The sequence below is a fragment of the Schistocerca nitens genome, chromosome 10 (genome assembly GCF_023898315.1).
Source record: "Schistocerca nitens isolate TAMUIC-IGC-003100 chromosome 10, iqSchNite1.1, whole genome shotgun sequence".
NCBI classification, from domain to species: Eukaryota; Metazoa; Arthropoda; class Insecta; order Orthoptera; family Acrididae; genus Schistocerca; species Schistocerca nitens.
Window position 1 is genome coordinate 139789636 of NC_064623.1, and position 14631 is coordinate 139804266.

General features: G+C 45.4%; 1 protein-coding gene across 1 annotated transcript in view; it reads left to right on the plus strand.

Annotated features, from left to right (window-relative positions):
- The first annotated feature begins 1370 nt into the window (after nt 1–1370).
- LOC126209938 (atherin-like) overlaps nt 1371–14631 on the plus strand; it is a 194449-nt gene continuing 181188 nt past the window's right edge. The window contains exon 1 of the mRNA XM_049939055.1: nt 1371–1402. Within this exon, the coding sequence (XP_049795012.1) occupies nt 1371–1402 (32 nt within the window). The remainder of the gene's footprint in view (nt 1403–14631) is intronic.

Here is a 14631-nt window from a genome sequence, read left to right on the forward strand (position 1 = left end):
TTCCATGTAGGCTTTCACGGCCGGCGTCTTCATCAATAAACACTTCCGGGCTAAGTTGCCGTGGTCGATCTGTAAAACTTCTTCTCCCTGACGTTTCGTTCTCAACTACGGAGAACATCTTCGGAGGTGAGTCAACGACTCGAGAACGAAACGTCAGGGAGAAGTTTTACAGATCGACCACGGCAACTTAGCCCGGAAGTATTGATGAATACCGTAGGTGCTCCGTTATAGTGGGTTCGAGACTGGCCAGCCCAGTACATTTCAGGAATGTAATTTGAGCCGGATGGGTGATGGCCATTAGCGACCGGCTAGTTTATATTCCCTATTTACGGCTAGTGCTCTTCGTCAGAGAGGTTGATGAGCGCAGCGGGGCAGCCTGTGGAGGGGTGTGCAGTAGAGAGTCGCGCCTTGGCTGCCAATGGGAGGAACGGGTACGCCGTACGCCGCTGCTTGTAGAGATTTCAGTACGGGCTGTGTCCGCCCCCGGTAGTTGAGTGGTGCCGGCATGGTAGCTCAGCGTGTTCGGTCAGAGGTTTACGTGCCCTCTGTAACAAAAAAAAAAAAAAAAAAAAAAAAAAAAAAAAAAAAAAAAGAGGATCAACCACGAACTTAAACGGTTGTCTTAAGACGTCCGCCAGAGCAGATGCAACGAACAAAAGCAAACAAAATGAGATTAAAAAAAAGTGGTCAGCGCGACAGAATGTCAATCCTAAGGGCCCGGGTTCGATTCCCGACTGGGTCGGAGAATTTTCTCCGCTCAGGGACTGGGTGTTGTGTTGTTCTAATCATCATCATTTCATATCTAGTCACACGACATTGTTTAGTACGGGCTGTTGGCACGGTGCAACGTGCTACTTGGAACCCGCAAGGAATGATAATTAAATCAAGACCCTACGCTGCCGACAGGCGTTGATATACATTAACGGGGACAGTTGAAGATGTGTGCCCCGACCGGGACTCGAACCCGGGATCTTCTGCTTACATGGCAGACCCTCTATCCGTCTGAGCCACCGAAGGCACAGAGGATAGTGCGACTGCAGGGATTTATCCCTTGCACGCTCCCCGTGAGACCCACATTCCCAGCTTAGTGCCCACACACTACTATCGTAGAGCCCCTGCCCACTACATTCATTACTCGCGGCAGACAATCTGACCGAGTACCGTAAGAGTTCGGGAAATGAGTGTGCATCCGCACAGAAGAAAAAGGTCAATGGCCGGTAAGCCTTAACAATACATCAAGATGGTGACGTGTCCGAAAGAACAGACATCATTCTTCATATACCGCAAGGAATTATGGAACGACAGCCTCGGTGTTTGCATGAGATGGACAGGCGGGATTTGTTAGATGCTATCCATTGCGGTTTCGCTAGATGAGGATTGAAATGAGCAGCCTGCTGGTACGGTGAGCGCAATTATTACACTCCTGGAAATGGAAAAAAGAACACATTGACACCGGTGTGTCAGACCCACCATACTTGCTCCGGACACTGCGAGAGGGCTGTACAAGCAATGATCAAACGCACGGCACAGCGGACACACCAGGAACCGCGGTGTTGGCCGTCGAATGGCGCTAGCTGCGCAGCATTTGTGCACCGCCGCCGTCAGTGTCAGCCAGTTTGCCGTGGCATACGGAGCTCCATCGCAGTCTTTAACACTGGTAGCATGCCGCGACAGCGTGGACGTGAACCGTATGTGCAGTTGACGGACTTTGAGCGAGGGCGTATAGTGGGCATGCGGGAGGCCGGGTGGACGTACCGCCTAATTGCTCAACACGTGGGGCGTGAGGTCTCCACAGTACATCGATGTTGTCGCCAGTGGTCGGCGGAAGGTGCACGTGCCCGTCGACCTGGGACCGGACCGCAGCGACGCACGGATGCACGCCAAGACCGTAGGATCCTACGCAGTGCCGTAGGGGACCGCACCGCCACTTCCCAGCAAATTAGGGACACTGTTGCTCCTGGGGTATCGGCGAGGACCATTCGAAACCGTCTCCATGAAGCTGGGCTACGGTCCCGCACACCGTTAGGCCGTCTTCCGCTCACGCCCCAACATCGTGCAGCCCGCCTCCAGTGGTGTCGCGACAGGCGTGAATGGAGGGACGAATGGAGACGTGTCGTCTTCAGCGATGAGAGTCGCTTCTGCCTTGGTGCCAATGATGGTCGTATGCGTGTTTGGCGCCGTGCAGGTGAGCGCCACAATCAGGACTGCATACGACCGAGGCACACAGGGCCAACACCCGGCATCATGGTGTGGGGAGCGATCTCCTACACTGGCCGTACACCACTGGTGATCGTCGAGGGGACACTGAATAGTGCACGGTACATCCAAACCGTCATCGAACCCATCGTTCTAACATTCCTAGACCGGCAAGGGAACTTGCTGTTCCAACAGGACAATGCACGTCCGCATGTATCCCGTGCCACCCAACGTGCTCTAGAAGGTGTAAGTCAACTACCCTGGCCAGCAAGATCTCCGGATCTGTCCCCCATTGAGCATGTTTGGGACTGGATGAAGCGTCGTCTCACGCGGTCTGCACGTCCAGCACGAACGCTGGTCCAACTGAGGCGCCAGGTGGAAATGGCATGGCAAGCCGTTCCACAGGACTACATCCAGCATCTCTACGATCGTCTCCATGGGAGAATAGCAGCCTGCATTGCTGCGAAAGGTGGATATACACTGTACTAGTGCCGACATTGTGCATGCTCTGTTGCCTGTGTCTATGTGCCTGTGGTTCTGTCAGTGTGATCATGTGATGTATCTGACCCCAGGAATGTGTCAATAAAGTTTCCCCTTCCTGGGACAATGAATTCACGGTGTTCTTATTTCAATTTCCAGGAGTGTATTTGCTTCTGCAGACCACTACGAAAATGTGTGCCACCTCCTCAAGATTCTTCCGCTATCGCCAGCCGTTCTTGTTAGTCGTTACGCTATTAGAATTGCCTGACTGTACTTATTGATCTGATCGCTTTGTCGGCTCAGTCTGACCCTCCCCATATTTTAAGATATTTTATGCTCTTTTTTTTAATAACTTTACGGAGAGAGTGTTTGCTGTGTGTGATTCGTCTGCCGTGCCGGTATCTCACGTGTGTCTGTTTAACACGTCCACTGCCATCGGCGCACCAGCGTGCACGTGCCGTGGGCGCGCCTGCGCGGCGAGAGACTCAGCTGTTGCGAGGCAGCACGGTTTAGTCGGGGTGCGGTTAGCGTTTTTTCCCTAAGTTTTTCTCTGTTGTGGGGCTGAAACTGGAAAACAATCGTGACACGCCGGGCCCTTCAGAACCTAAGAAACGTAAAATACGAGACACAATAAACGTAAAAAACTAACGGATACGGAATTAATACGAATATTAGAAGAAAGCGATTCGGAAACGGAATTGGCCAGTTGGGAGGACGGGTGGAAATCCAGTGAAGACTCTGACGGAGCCGAGTTTGCTTTCGGTGATACTGTAGAAATGGCTGCGAATCCAAGCGACAGGGGGAGGGCAGATGGAGTGGTAACAAGTGGTAACGTACCTGATACAAGTGTTGCATGGGAAAGCGAGCCAGTTGGAATGATCGATTGCCCGTTTATAAAAAATGAGGGACTGCTAATTCAACCAACGGGAAACAATCCCTTAGATTATTTTCGTCGTTTGCTGACGGACGAATTTCTATTGAAAATTGTAGAGGGAACAAATCAAAACGCAACTGAATTATTTCTTTCTGCGGGAACCAAAGAACAATCACGAATAAATTGTTGGAAAGATGTGACGGTTTGCGAACTGTAAGTGTTCTTGGGAGTTTTCCTGCACATGGGAGACGAAAAAAATGAGGAAGTTGCAGGACTATTGGAAAATGGACCCTTTATTTCATGTGAAAGGAATTGCCGATTGTATTTCACGAAATCGTTTTCTTCTAATACTATGTGCACTGCATTTTTCTGAAAATCCAAAACAGGGCGAACCAAAACCATTCGACAGGTTGTATAAAATACGTTATGTTATCAAATTTTTCAATGAAAGGATGTGCCATGTGTACTACACTGGACGGGAACTGTCACTGGACGAATCAATGAAGCTTTGGCGTGGAAGATTACTTTTTTGCCAATACATCAAAAGTAAAAAGCACAAATATGGCATAAAGCTATATATTTTGACAACACCCACTGGAATGGTCCTAAAATTCGCGGTATACATTGGCATGCTGGACGATTTAGGAGGAATAGGTCATGCTCAAAAAATTGCTCTTCATTTACTGGATGAAAAGTTGAATGCTGGTCACGACGTGTACATGGACAATTACTACAACAGCTTCGCATTGGCTAAGTTGCTCCTGGATAAGAAGACTCACTGGATGGGAACTCTGAGGGCGAATAGGAAGGATACAACCAAGGAAATACACAAGGCAAAATTACGAAAAGGTGAAGCCGTTGCCAGATTAGTGGAAGGAGTTATGATAGGTAAGTGGCGTGATAAGAGGGAGGTTTCCTACATTTCTAATGCATTTACAAATGAAATGGTTGAGGTTGAAAACAAAAGAAAGGAGAAGAAATCTTAGCCCTTGGCCATTGTAAATTTATGTCGGGAGTTGATCGGCACGATCAGATGTTATCATATTACCTCTCGGAACGAAGAACTATACGCTGGTACAAGAAACCTTTTATCCTCGTTACGGAAATGATGCTGACAAACGCACATGCCCTACACAATAAATATTCTGGCACAAAAATGCCCTTCCAAGAATTCAGACTCAGTGTTATAAGAGCACTATTGCCACAAAATCAGGTAGAACGGCCTGTCAGAAATCCCCAACATGTCGTGGTAAAACTAGAATGAACTGTAAAATCAAAAACATCGAGAAAAAAAGTGCAGATTTAGCGCCAGCCGAGGACAACGAACAGACACGATTTATGTGTGCCCAAATTGCCCAAATAAAGCAGGGTATCGTTTGAATTGTTGTCTTATTCACCAACTCTTAAGGTAGATAGCACTTTCGTTGTTCTTTCATTTTTCGACAGTTACGTGTAGGTACTATTGTTTGTATTTATTTTATTTGTTTGAGTGTAATCGGTAAAGTTCTTGATTGTATCTTTTCTGAGCTTTGACATACATTGTATTCCGGAAGTTTCTCCAAGATCTTGTGTTTGCTTTTGAATGCTGTTTATACTATACTTTTTGTTCAAGAAGTATGTCGTTTGTCAGTAGGATGTTTCGTTTTATTTTTTAATATAAAATAAAAATGTAGTACTCTAAACTGTCACATTTTCAGGAAGAAAAAACGCGACGCACTAGCGCGTCCATGGCCACCCGCTGCAGAATGCGGACTGATATGCCACTGACACCTTAGTGCGGCGAAAAAAAAATTTCATTCACATGAGTAAATTTTATCATTTACTTATAAAATAAATTAATTTTATATTATTTTAGCAATACAGTTTGAGATTCTATTAAGAAAATAATTAGTTACGTGGCAACGCAAGGCCAATTACATTGGCAGTGAACGTGTTCATTGGCGGCTGAGGCCGCGAACTTGTATTTCAGTAACAAAATGTTTCCTTGTGGCGTCAATTTATTTATTTGGTGCCAACATAATTCAGTTTATTTATTTTTTTATTGAAAATGAAACTCCTCCAGCTGTATTTAATATTTCATATTTATTTGGCTACTACTTTCGACGTTGCGTCAACGTCATCTACAGGCCCATACACTGATGATATCAGTAGTGTGTGGCTGAGTACTAGAAGTCCGCGGTGAGACCAATACGTGCTCCACATGAATCCTGGATCATTGACTTCTAGTACTCAACCACACACAATTGCTATCATCAAAGTGTAAGGGCCTGAAGATGACAATGACGCAACGTCGAAACTAGTAGCCAAATAAATATGAAATCTTGAATGCAGCTGGAGGAGTTTCATTTTCAATAAAAAACAATTAGACCAGCTGATGTCCCACCATCATCCAATTTAAATATGGAGATACGAGAATTAATTCAGTTTAGGTTCCCATTTCTGTTATTATTCTATTTAACTGTCAGTACCAGCTGGTAACTGAATGTTTTAGTCTGTTGTAGATTGCTCGACACTCCAACGCTAAACTGGTAGTTTGCGAGTCGGCTGTAGTGTACCGGCCAAGTCATGTATGAGCGAAATGTGAAGCAGCTGGCACTAATTTAGAGTCGAGAACCAAGTCTTGAGTTATTTTATTGCCGATTGTAATTATCATCTGAGCAAATTTTAAAGCCTACCTGTTATTGTGATTCCCTTGTTAAATCTTTTACTTCTGTTTAAAGTGTCTTGTTAATTATTCATTCAATTACTTTGTTCTCAAATAGTGTGTGTTTAAGATATCACTTGAGGCCTGTTTTAAAATTAACTTTTGACGTACTAGTTAATTATCGAGTCTTTAACTGCATTTCTTTAATAAGCCCTTCGGGCATCATTGGTTGTAGGTGCCTTTCTTTTAAAATCAGCTCTTCGGGGGTAGTGCTTGCAGTTTGCTATTTGTTGTTGGAATCAGCACTTCAGGCGTTATTGGTTGTGGTAGTAGCAATTTCTTTAAATCAGCCCTTGAGGCGACATTGGTTGTAGTTTGCTGTTCCTTAAAATTAGCCCTTCTGGCGTTTTTTGGCTCGGGAATTGGTTGTATTTCCGTCTTAGTTTGTTTTTTATATTAGTCCTTGAGGTCGTGTGTTAAAAAAATTATCTGGATAGGTAGTTACCACTGTTTTTAAGAAACTCATAAATTGTTCTAGCTTGTACTGTCAAGGCTAGCTTAAAGTTAAGTGAAGTCTGTGTTACAACTTGCATATCAACTATGTGCAAATGAGCAAAAATCGGCCCAGTTCTTCCTTTGGATATTTGGTCGCGTGGCACCGGGTTGGATACCCGTCCGCGTCTATCATAATTGTTCATAAACCACTACCTCATAGATATTGTTTTATGACAGGGCTCATGGTCATGCTGACAAAAATAATCATCGTCTCCAAATTTTTTTCTCTACTGTATACAGTAACTGATGTGTTCGTATCCTTCGATTTAGCGTTTTCTTAAGAGCCCTGAACAAGCCACACCGAAACCACGAAAACACCTTAAACACATACATACCGCAACATTCCGTACTTTACAGGTCGGCACTACAAATGACGGCAGGTACCGCTCTCCAATCATTCGACAATCCCAAACGAATCGGAATGCCACATGCTACAGCGTGATTCGTCGCTACAAATCACCCGTTCGTAGTCATTCACTGTCCAGCGGGTCGCTTTTACACCATCTCAAGCGTCACCTAAAACTGATTACAAAAAATGGTTCAAATGGCTCTGAGCACTATGGAACTGAACACTTGAGGTCATCAGTTCCCTAGCGGTCGCGCGGTTCCAGACTGAAGAGCCTAGAACCGCTCGGCCACAGTGGCCGGCGATTACTGAAATGTGTGGCATTTGAGAGATGCTCCTATTCATTCTAACTACCTATAGTCTGTTAAGTAAGTGCGTGGTAGACATTATACACACTTGGCAAAAGATATGGTCTCAGTTCATTAATGGCCCAATACAGGGAACCATCATCCTTCTCGCAAAGTCCATTAAACATCAGTTTACTTTGAATCCTTGACTGAGATACACAAGAAGAGTCACGAGTGGACAGCACTGTGAAAGTCGTCCACCTTTTTAACCAATGTACAGCGTGTTAACGACTTGCGTTCAAATGACTTTGTTTTCTCCACATACACTACTGGCCATTAAAATTGCTACGCCACGAAGATGATGTGCTACTGACGCAAAATTTAACCGACAGGAAGAAGATGCTGTGATATGAAAATGATTAGCTTTTCAGAGCATTCACACAAGGGTGTCGCCGGTGGCGACACCTACAACGTGCTGACATGAGGAAAGTTTCCAACCGATTTCTCATAAACAAACAGTAGTTGACCGGCGTTGCCTGGTGAAACGTTGTTGTGATGCCTCGTGTAAGGAGGAGAAATGCGTACTATCACGTTTCCGACTTTGATAAAAGCCGGATTGTAGCCTATCGAGATTGCGGTTTATCGTATCGCGACATTGCTCCTCGCGTTGGTCCAGATCTAATGACTGTTAGCAGAATATGGAATCGGTCGGTTCAGGAGGGTAATACGGAACGCCGTTCAGGATCCCAACGGCCTCATATCACGATGCAGTCGAGATGACAGGCATCTTATCCGCATGGCTGTAACGGATCGTGGAGCCACGTCTCGATCCCTGAATCAACAGATGGGGTCGTTTGCAAGACAACAACCATCTGCACGAACAGTTCGACGACGTTTGCAGCAGCATAGACTATCAGCTCGGAGATCGTGGCTGCGGTTACCCTTGACGCTGCACCACAGACAGGAGCGCCTGCTATGGTGCACTCAACGGCGAATCAGGGTGCACGAATGGCAAAACGTAATTTTTTCGGATTCTGTTTACAGCATCATGACGGTCGCATCAGTGTTTGGCGACATCGCGGTGAATGCAAATTGGAAGCGTGTATTCGTCATCGTCATACTGGCGTATTACCCGGTGTGATGGTATGGGCTGCCATTGGTTACACGTCTCGGTCACCTCTTGACGGCACTTTGAACAGTGGACGTTACATTTCAGATTTGTTACGACCCGTGGCTCTACCCTTCACTCGATCCCTGCGAAACCCTACATTTCAGCAGGATAATGCACGACCGCATGTTGCAGGTCCTGGACGGCCCTTTCTGGATACAGAAAATGTTCGACTGCTGCCCCGGCCAGTACATTCTCCAGATCTCTCACCAACTGAAAACGTCTGGTCAATGGTGGCCGAGCAACTGGCTCGTCACAAAACGCCAGTCACTACTCTTGATGAACTGTGGTATCGTGTTGAAGCTGCATGTGCAGCTGTACCTGTACACGCCACCCAAGCTCTTTTTGACTCAATGGCCGGGCGTATCAAGGCCGTTATTACGGCCAGAGGTGGTTATTCTGGGTACTGATTTCTCAGGATCTATGCACCCAAATTGCGTGAAAATGTAATCATATGTCAGTTCTAGTATAATATATTTGTGCAATGAATACCTGTTTATCATATGCATTTCTTCTTGGTGTAGCAATTTTAATGGCCAGTAGTGTATTTAGACGCCGCGGTGTGACCCATTATTGGACCTTTGAGGTGGTTACACACAAACACAGCTCCGAAACAGAACGCGCAAGCTGCATCTCTTGTGTACCTAAATGAAAGATTCGAAGTAAACTAATGCTTTACGGACATTTCATGAAGGATAAAGATTCCCTCTATTGGGCTACGAAAGAACTACGGCAGCTTCTTTTACTTTCTGTGTGTACTGTCGAACACTGTGTTACTTAACATACTCTACGCTCAGTCATAGTGCTAACTGGGCTGTCGGTGGCACTTCGGAAGTCACTTATCTCATGAGATTTTTTACAACCCCCCTTCGCAGTACTTGACGGTCGCTGTCTGTCAGTACATGAGGTTTACCTTGTCTCGGTTTAGCTGCGGTTGTTCCTTCGCTTTGCGACTTCAGACTCACATCACGAACATGGAAGGTTCTGCAGCGTTTGAATGTCCCTGTTACTCATCTCCTATCCATCGACTAGTCCACTGGGCGCTCCTGAGGTATATTAATGCGGTGTCTGTATAAGTCGATGCTGTTCCTTCAGACGTGTATGGGTGTCCGAAGGATCGGGGCATCGAACAATACACACACTGCACTAATGTACTGTATTTCATGCCAAAGCGAAGGCGTGACGAGTACAGTGAATAAGTCTCTTCCTGTACGGGAATCACAAATTTTGCGAGCACTGTGTATGGGATGTAGAGACTGTGGCGAGTGGAGGTCTGAGCCGGATGTGGAAGCATGATCGGACAGCCGAAGTGGTTAAGGCGACCGCTCACGACTAGAGGCGATTTTCCGTGTGTTCCTGGTAGACTGCACAGCTCTTTTGTGTAGGTGTTCACAATTTGCGAATGTGGCAGTGAAAAACACAAGCGCCCAAAGCACAGAAACAAAGTATCGCGAAATTACATGTTTGTGGAAATCAAAGTTAGAAACTTTCAATCTCATCGGTCTGAATTGTTCTTCAACCAAGACTGAGCGTGCTATACTTCCTACGAAAAACTAATGTAGCCATTTTAAGCTATCAAATATTAATTCATATTCAAGATTATATTAATTATTAGTTAATTTACAAAATTTATATGTATACGCTAGTGACAATAGTGTCTTTTCACAGTTGCAAAGGTTGTAATTAATGTGAAACTAAATCAGCACATAAAGAACAGATACTAAGCGCAACACACACACACACACACACACTCACACACACACACACACAGACACACACACACAGTTGTGACCTATTCCAACACTCCATAGTCATTGTTGTCATCATATTCATTAAATACATTCTGTGACAGATTCAGATACAACTGCCGATACAACTCCGATTATGAGGTATTACTACCACATAAATGAAGTAGATACTGTATTATGTTCTGTACCCTACGTAACAAGTGAGCAGTGCAGAGCAATAAGGTTATGCCATGTATTTTGGACCCATACGGAAATGAACACCGAGAAATCTGTCATACAGCTTCAATGTTCACACGTACAGTGTGAGCTACAAGTACAGATAAAGCATGTTTACCAGAGGGTCAACAGATGTCATGAGCATTCACGTACGCTAAAATCTCAAAATCAGCGACAGTGTGGTTCAGGTCCTTTTGGTTGTCAGCGCATTATTTCGTAACTGTTCGGAGGTGTCATTGCTTCTCTGCTGCTCCTTTTATAGCGCCCTATAAACCTCGCACGACTTCCAGCGATCAGTTTCTTTTTACATACAGTGCGGGTGTTTAGTCTGTCCTGGAAGCCTGCTCGGATAGCTGAACTAGTGAAGGCACCTGCTTGTGACAGGTGGCAAATGTGGGTTCGAGTTCTAATCTGTCATAAAATTTCATATGTTCCTTGTAAACTGTATAGCAGTTTCTTATTCGTGTTCGTAATGTGCAGATAAATTTCGTAACTCTACTGAGATGATACTGCTTCTCTGCTGACAATAATCGCCACCTCCCTTTGTGCTTTTGGTCCGTCTCTTGTGACTTCTTGCCATCAGTTCTTCATTACTTACATTACAGATCTTTTGATCAGCCCTGGAAGCGTTCTCGTATAGCCTAGGTAGTAACACGACTGCTCGAAAGAAGTGGTAAATCTGGGTTCAAGTCCCGTTCCGGAACAAATTTTCAAGCGTTCCTGATAAAGTGTATAACCGTTTTGTAGCCGTAATCGTAGTTTGCCAATGCTTTTCATAACTCTCCTAATGTGTTACTTCTCTTCTACCTACAATACTCGCTATCTCGTATCACACTAGCGACGAATTCCTCTTTACACATATTACGGATGTCCACTTACTTTTGATCAAATATACCTCGACATAACACTGGAAGGAACGACAGTTCGTTTGTGGGGACGGTGACTGGCTTGTTATAAGGTACTGTTTCTGAGCCAATCACTTTTTCATGATTCAATTGTAACCGGTTTCGGCATTCAAAGGCAACCTTCAGAGGCTATAGGCGGGATCTGATGAACATACCTTTATGCGTTGGTAGCTCGTTTCGGCTTCAAAAGTCGACTTTGAGCCGTGGTAAAAGTTGCTGTCTTGAAGAGCGCGCCGCAGCGCGTAGTGTGGAGCAGCCGCCCTCGGTTTCTGGCGGTGGCGCCGCTGTGGCAATCGCAGCTTTGGTGTCTCCCTCTGGTGGGAAAGGGGAAAGGTAGCCTGTTCACGTCCATTTAAGGGGCGCTATGAGCTCGCCAGTCGGTCAGTCTGGGTCAGTCTCTCGTCCCCAGCTTGCTAGTCTGACTCTCGTCCGCATTCGTTAGGCAGTTAGTGTCTGTCGGTCGTTCGGAGTGCTAGTATGTCTGTCATTTGGATCAACCTTTAAAGCCGGCAAAATGAGTCTTTCCACTTCGCCATTAAGAGAACTAAGCGAGTGGTCGCCCGGTCGGGGCTTAGTTCCTGCATCTGAGTCGTGGAGGTAACATCTTGGACCTACTGATAACAAACAGACCAGAACTTTTCGACTCTGTAAGTGCAGAACAGGGAATCAGTGATCATAAGGCCGTTGTAGCATCCCTGAATATGGAAGTTAATAGGAATATAAAAAAAGGGAGGAAGGTTTATCTGTTTAGCAAGAGTAATAGAAGGCAGATTTCAGACCACCTAACAGATCAAAACGAAAATTTCTGTTCCGACACTGACAATGTTGAGTGTTTATGGAAAAGTTCAAGGCAATCGTAAAATGCGTTTTAGACAGGTACGTGCCGAGTAAAACTGTGAGGGACGGGAAAAACCCACCGTGGTACAACAACAAAGTTAGGAAACTACTGCGAAAGCAAAGAGAGCTTCACTCCAAGTTTAAACGCAGCCAAAACCTCTCAGACAAACAGAAGCTAAGCGATGTCAAAGTTAGCGTAAGGAGGGCTATGCGAGAAGCGTTCAGTGAATTCGAAAGTAAAATTTTATGTACAGACTTGACAGAAAATCCTAGGAAGTTCTGGTCTTACGTTAAATCAGTAAGTGGCTCGAAACAGCATATCCAGACACTCCGGGATGATGATGGCATTGAAACAGAGGATGACACGCGTAAAGCTGAAATACTAAACACCTTTTCCAAAGCTGTTTCACAGAGGAAGACCGCACTGCAGTTCTTTCTCTAAATCCCCGCACAAACGAAAAAATGGCTGACATCGAAATAAGTGTCCAAGGAATAGAAAAGCAACTGGAATCACTCAACAGAGGAAAGTCCACTGGACCTGACGGGATACCAATTCGATTCTACACAGAGTACGCGAAAGAACTTGCCCCCCTTCTAACAGCCGTGTACCGCAAGTCTCTAGAGGAACGGAGGGTTCCAAATGATTGGAAAAGAGCACAGGTAGTACCAGTCTTCAAGAAGGGTCGTCGAGCAGATGCGCAAAACTATAGACCTATATCTCTGACGTCGATCTGTTGTAGAATTTTAGAACATGTTTTTTGCTCGAGTATCATGTCGTTTTTGGAAACCCAGAATCTACTATGTAGGAATCAATATGGGTTCCGGAAACAGCGATCGTGTGACACCCAACTCGCGTTATTTGTTCATGAGACCCAGAAAATATTAGATACAGGCTCCCAGGTAGATGCTATTTTTCTTGACTTCCGGAAGGCGTTCGATACAGTTCCGCACTGTCGCCTGATAAACAAAGTAAGAGCCTACGGAATATCAGACCAGCTGTGTGGCTGGATTGAAGATTTTTTAGCAAACAGAACACAGCATGTTGTTATCAATGGAGAGACGTCTACAGACGTTAAGGTAACCTCTGGCGTGCCACAGGGGAGTGTTATGGGACCATTGCTTTTCACAATATATATAAATGACCTAGTAGATAGTGTCGGAAGTTCCATGCGGCTTTTCGCGGATGATGCTGTAGTATACAGAGAAGTTGCAGCATTAGAAAATTGTAGCGAAATGCATGAAGATCTGCAGCGGATAGGCACTTGGTGCAGGGAGTGGCAACTGTCCCTCAACATGGACAAATGTAATGTATTGCGAATACATAGAAAGAAGGATCCTTTATTGTATGATTATATGATAGCGGAACAAACACTGGTAGCAGTTACTTCTGTAAAATATCTGGGAGTATGCGTACGGAACGATTTGAAGTGGAATGATCATATAAAATTAATTGTTGGTAAGGCGGGTACCAGGTTGAGATTCATTGGGAGAGTGCTTAGAAAATATAGTCCAGCAACAAAGGAGGTGGCTTACAAAACACTCGTTCGACCTATACTTGAGTATTGCTCATCAGTGTGGGATCCGTACCAGATCGGGTTGACGGAGGATAGAGAAGATCCAAAGAAGAGCGGCGCGTTTCGTCACAGGGTTATTTGGTAACCGTGATAGCGTTACGGAGATGTTTAATAAACTCAAGTGGCAGACTCTGCAAGAGAGGCGCTCTGCATCGCGGTGTAGCTTGCTCGCCAGGTTTCGAGAGGGTGCGTTTCTGGATGAGGTATCGAGTATATTGCTTCCCCCTACTTATACCTCCCGAGGAGATCACGAATGTAAAATTAGAGAGATTAGAGCGCGCACGGAGGCTTTCAGACAGTCGTTCTTCCCGCGAACCATACGCGACTGGAACAGGAAAGGGAGGTAATGACAGTGGCACGTAAAGTGCCCTCCGCCACACACCGTTGGGTGGCTTGCGGAGTATGAATGTAGATGTAGATGTAGATGTAGAGTCTGCGCGTTAGGCTGCGAGTCTGCTCGAGTTTGCTCAGGCAATGGTCTTTGGCGGTTGGATCGATCGGTTGGTCGGTCGCGCAATGACAAGGGGAGGCCGCCAATTGTGAAATTCAGATTCGATTCATACTGCGCATAATAAAAGTTCATGGCCAGAGGTGTAATGTGGCAAAGCACCAAGATGCACTTCACAGCCGTTGTCGAGAAAATCGACAGTTAAAAGAAACCGTTGCGGTGAAATACTCACTACGACTACTAGTTTTCTACAGCGTCGTGGCGCAGCGGTAAGTGCTCGGGTTCGTAATCCGAAGGTCGACTGATCGAATCCCGCGCCATGCAACTTTTTTTATTATTTGTCTTTTTGTAAT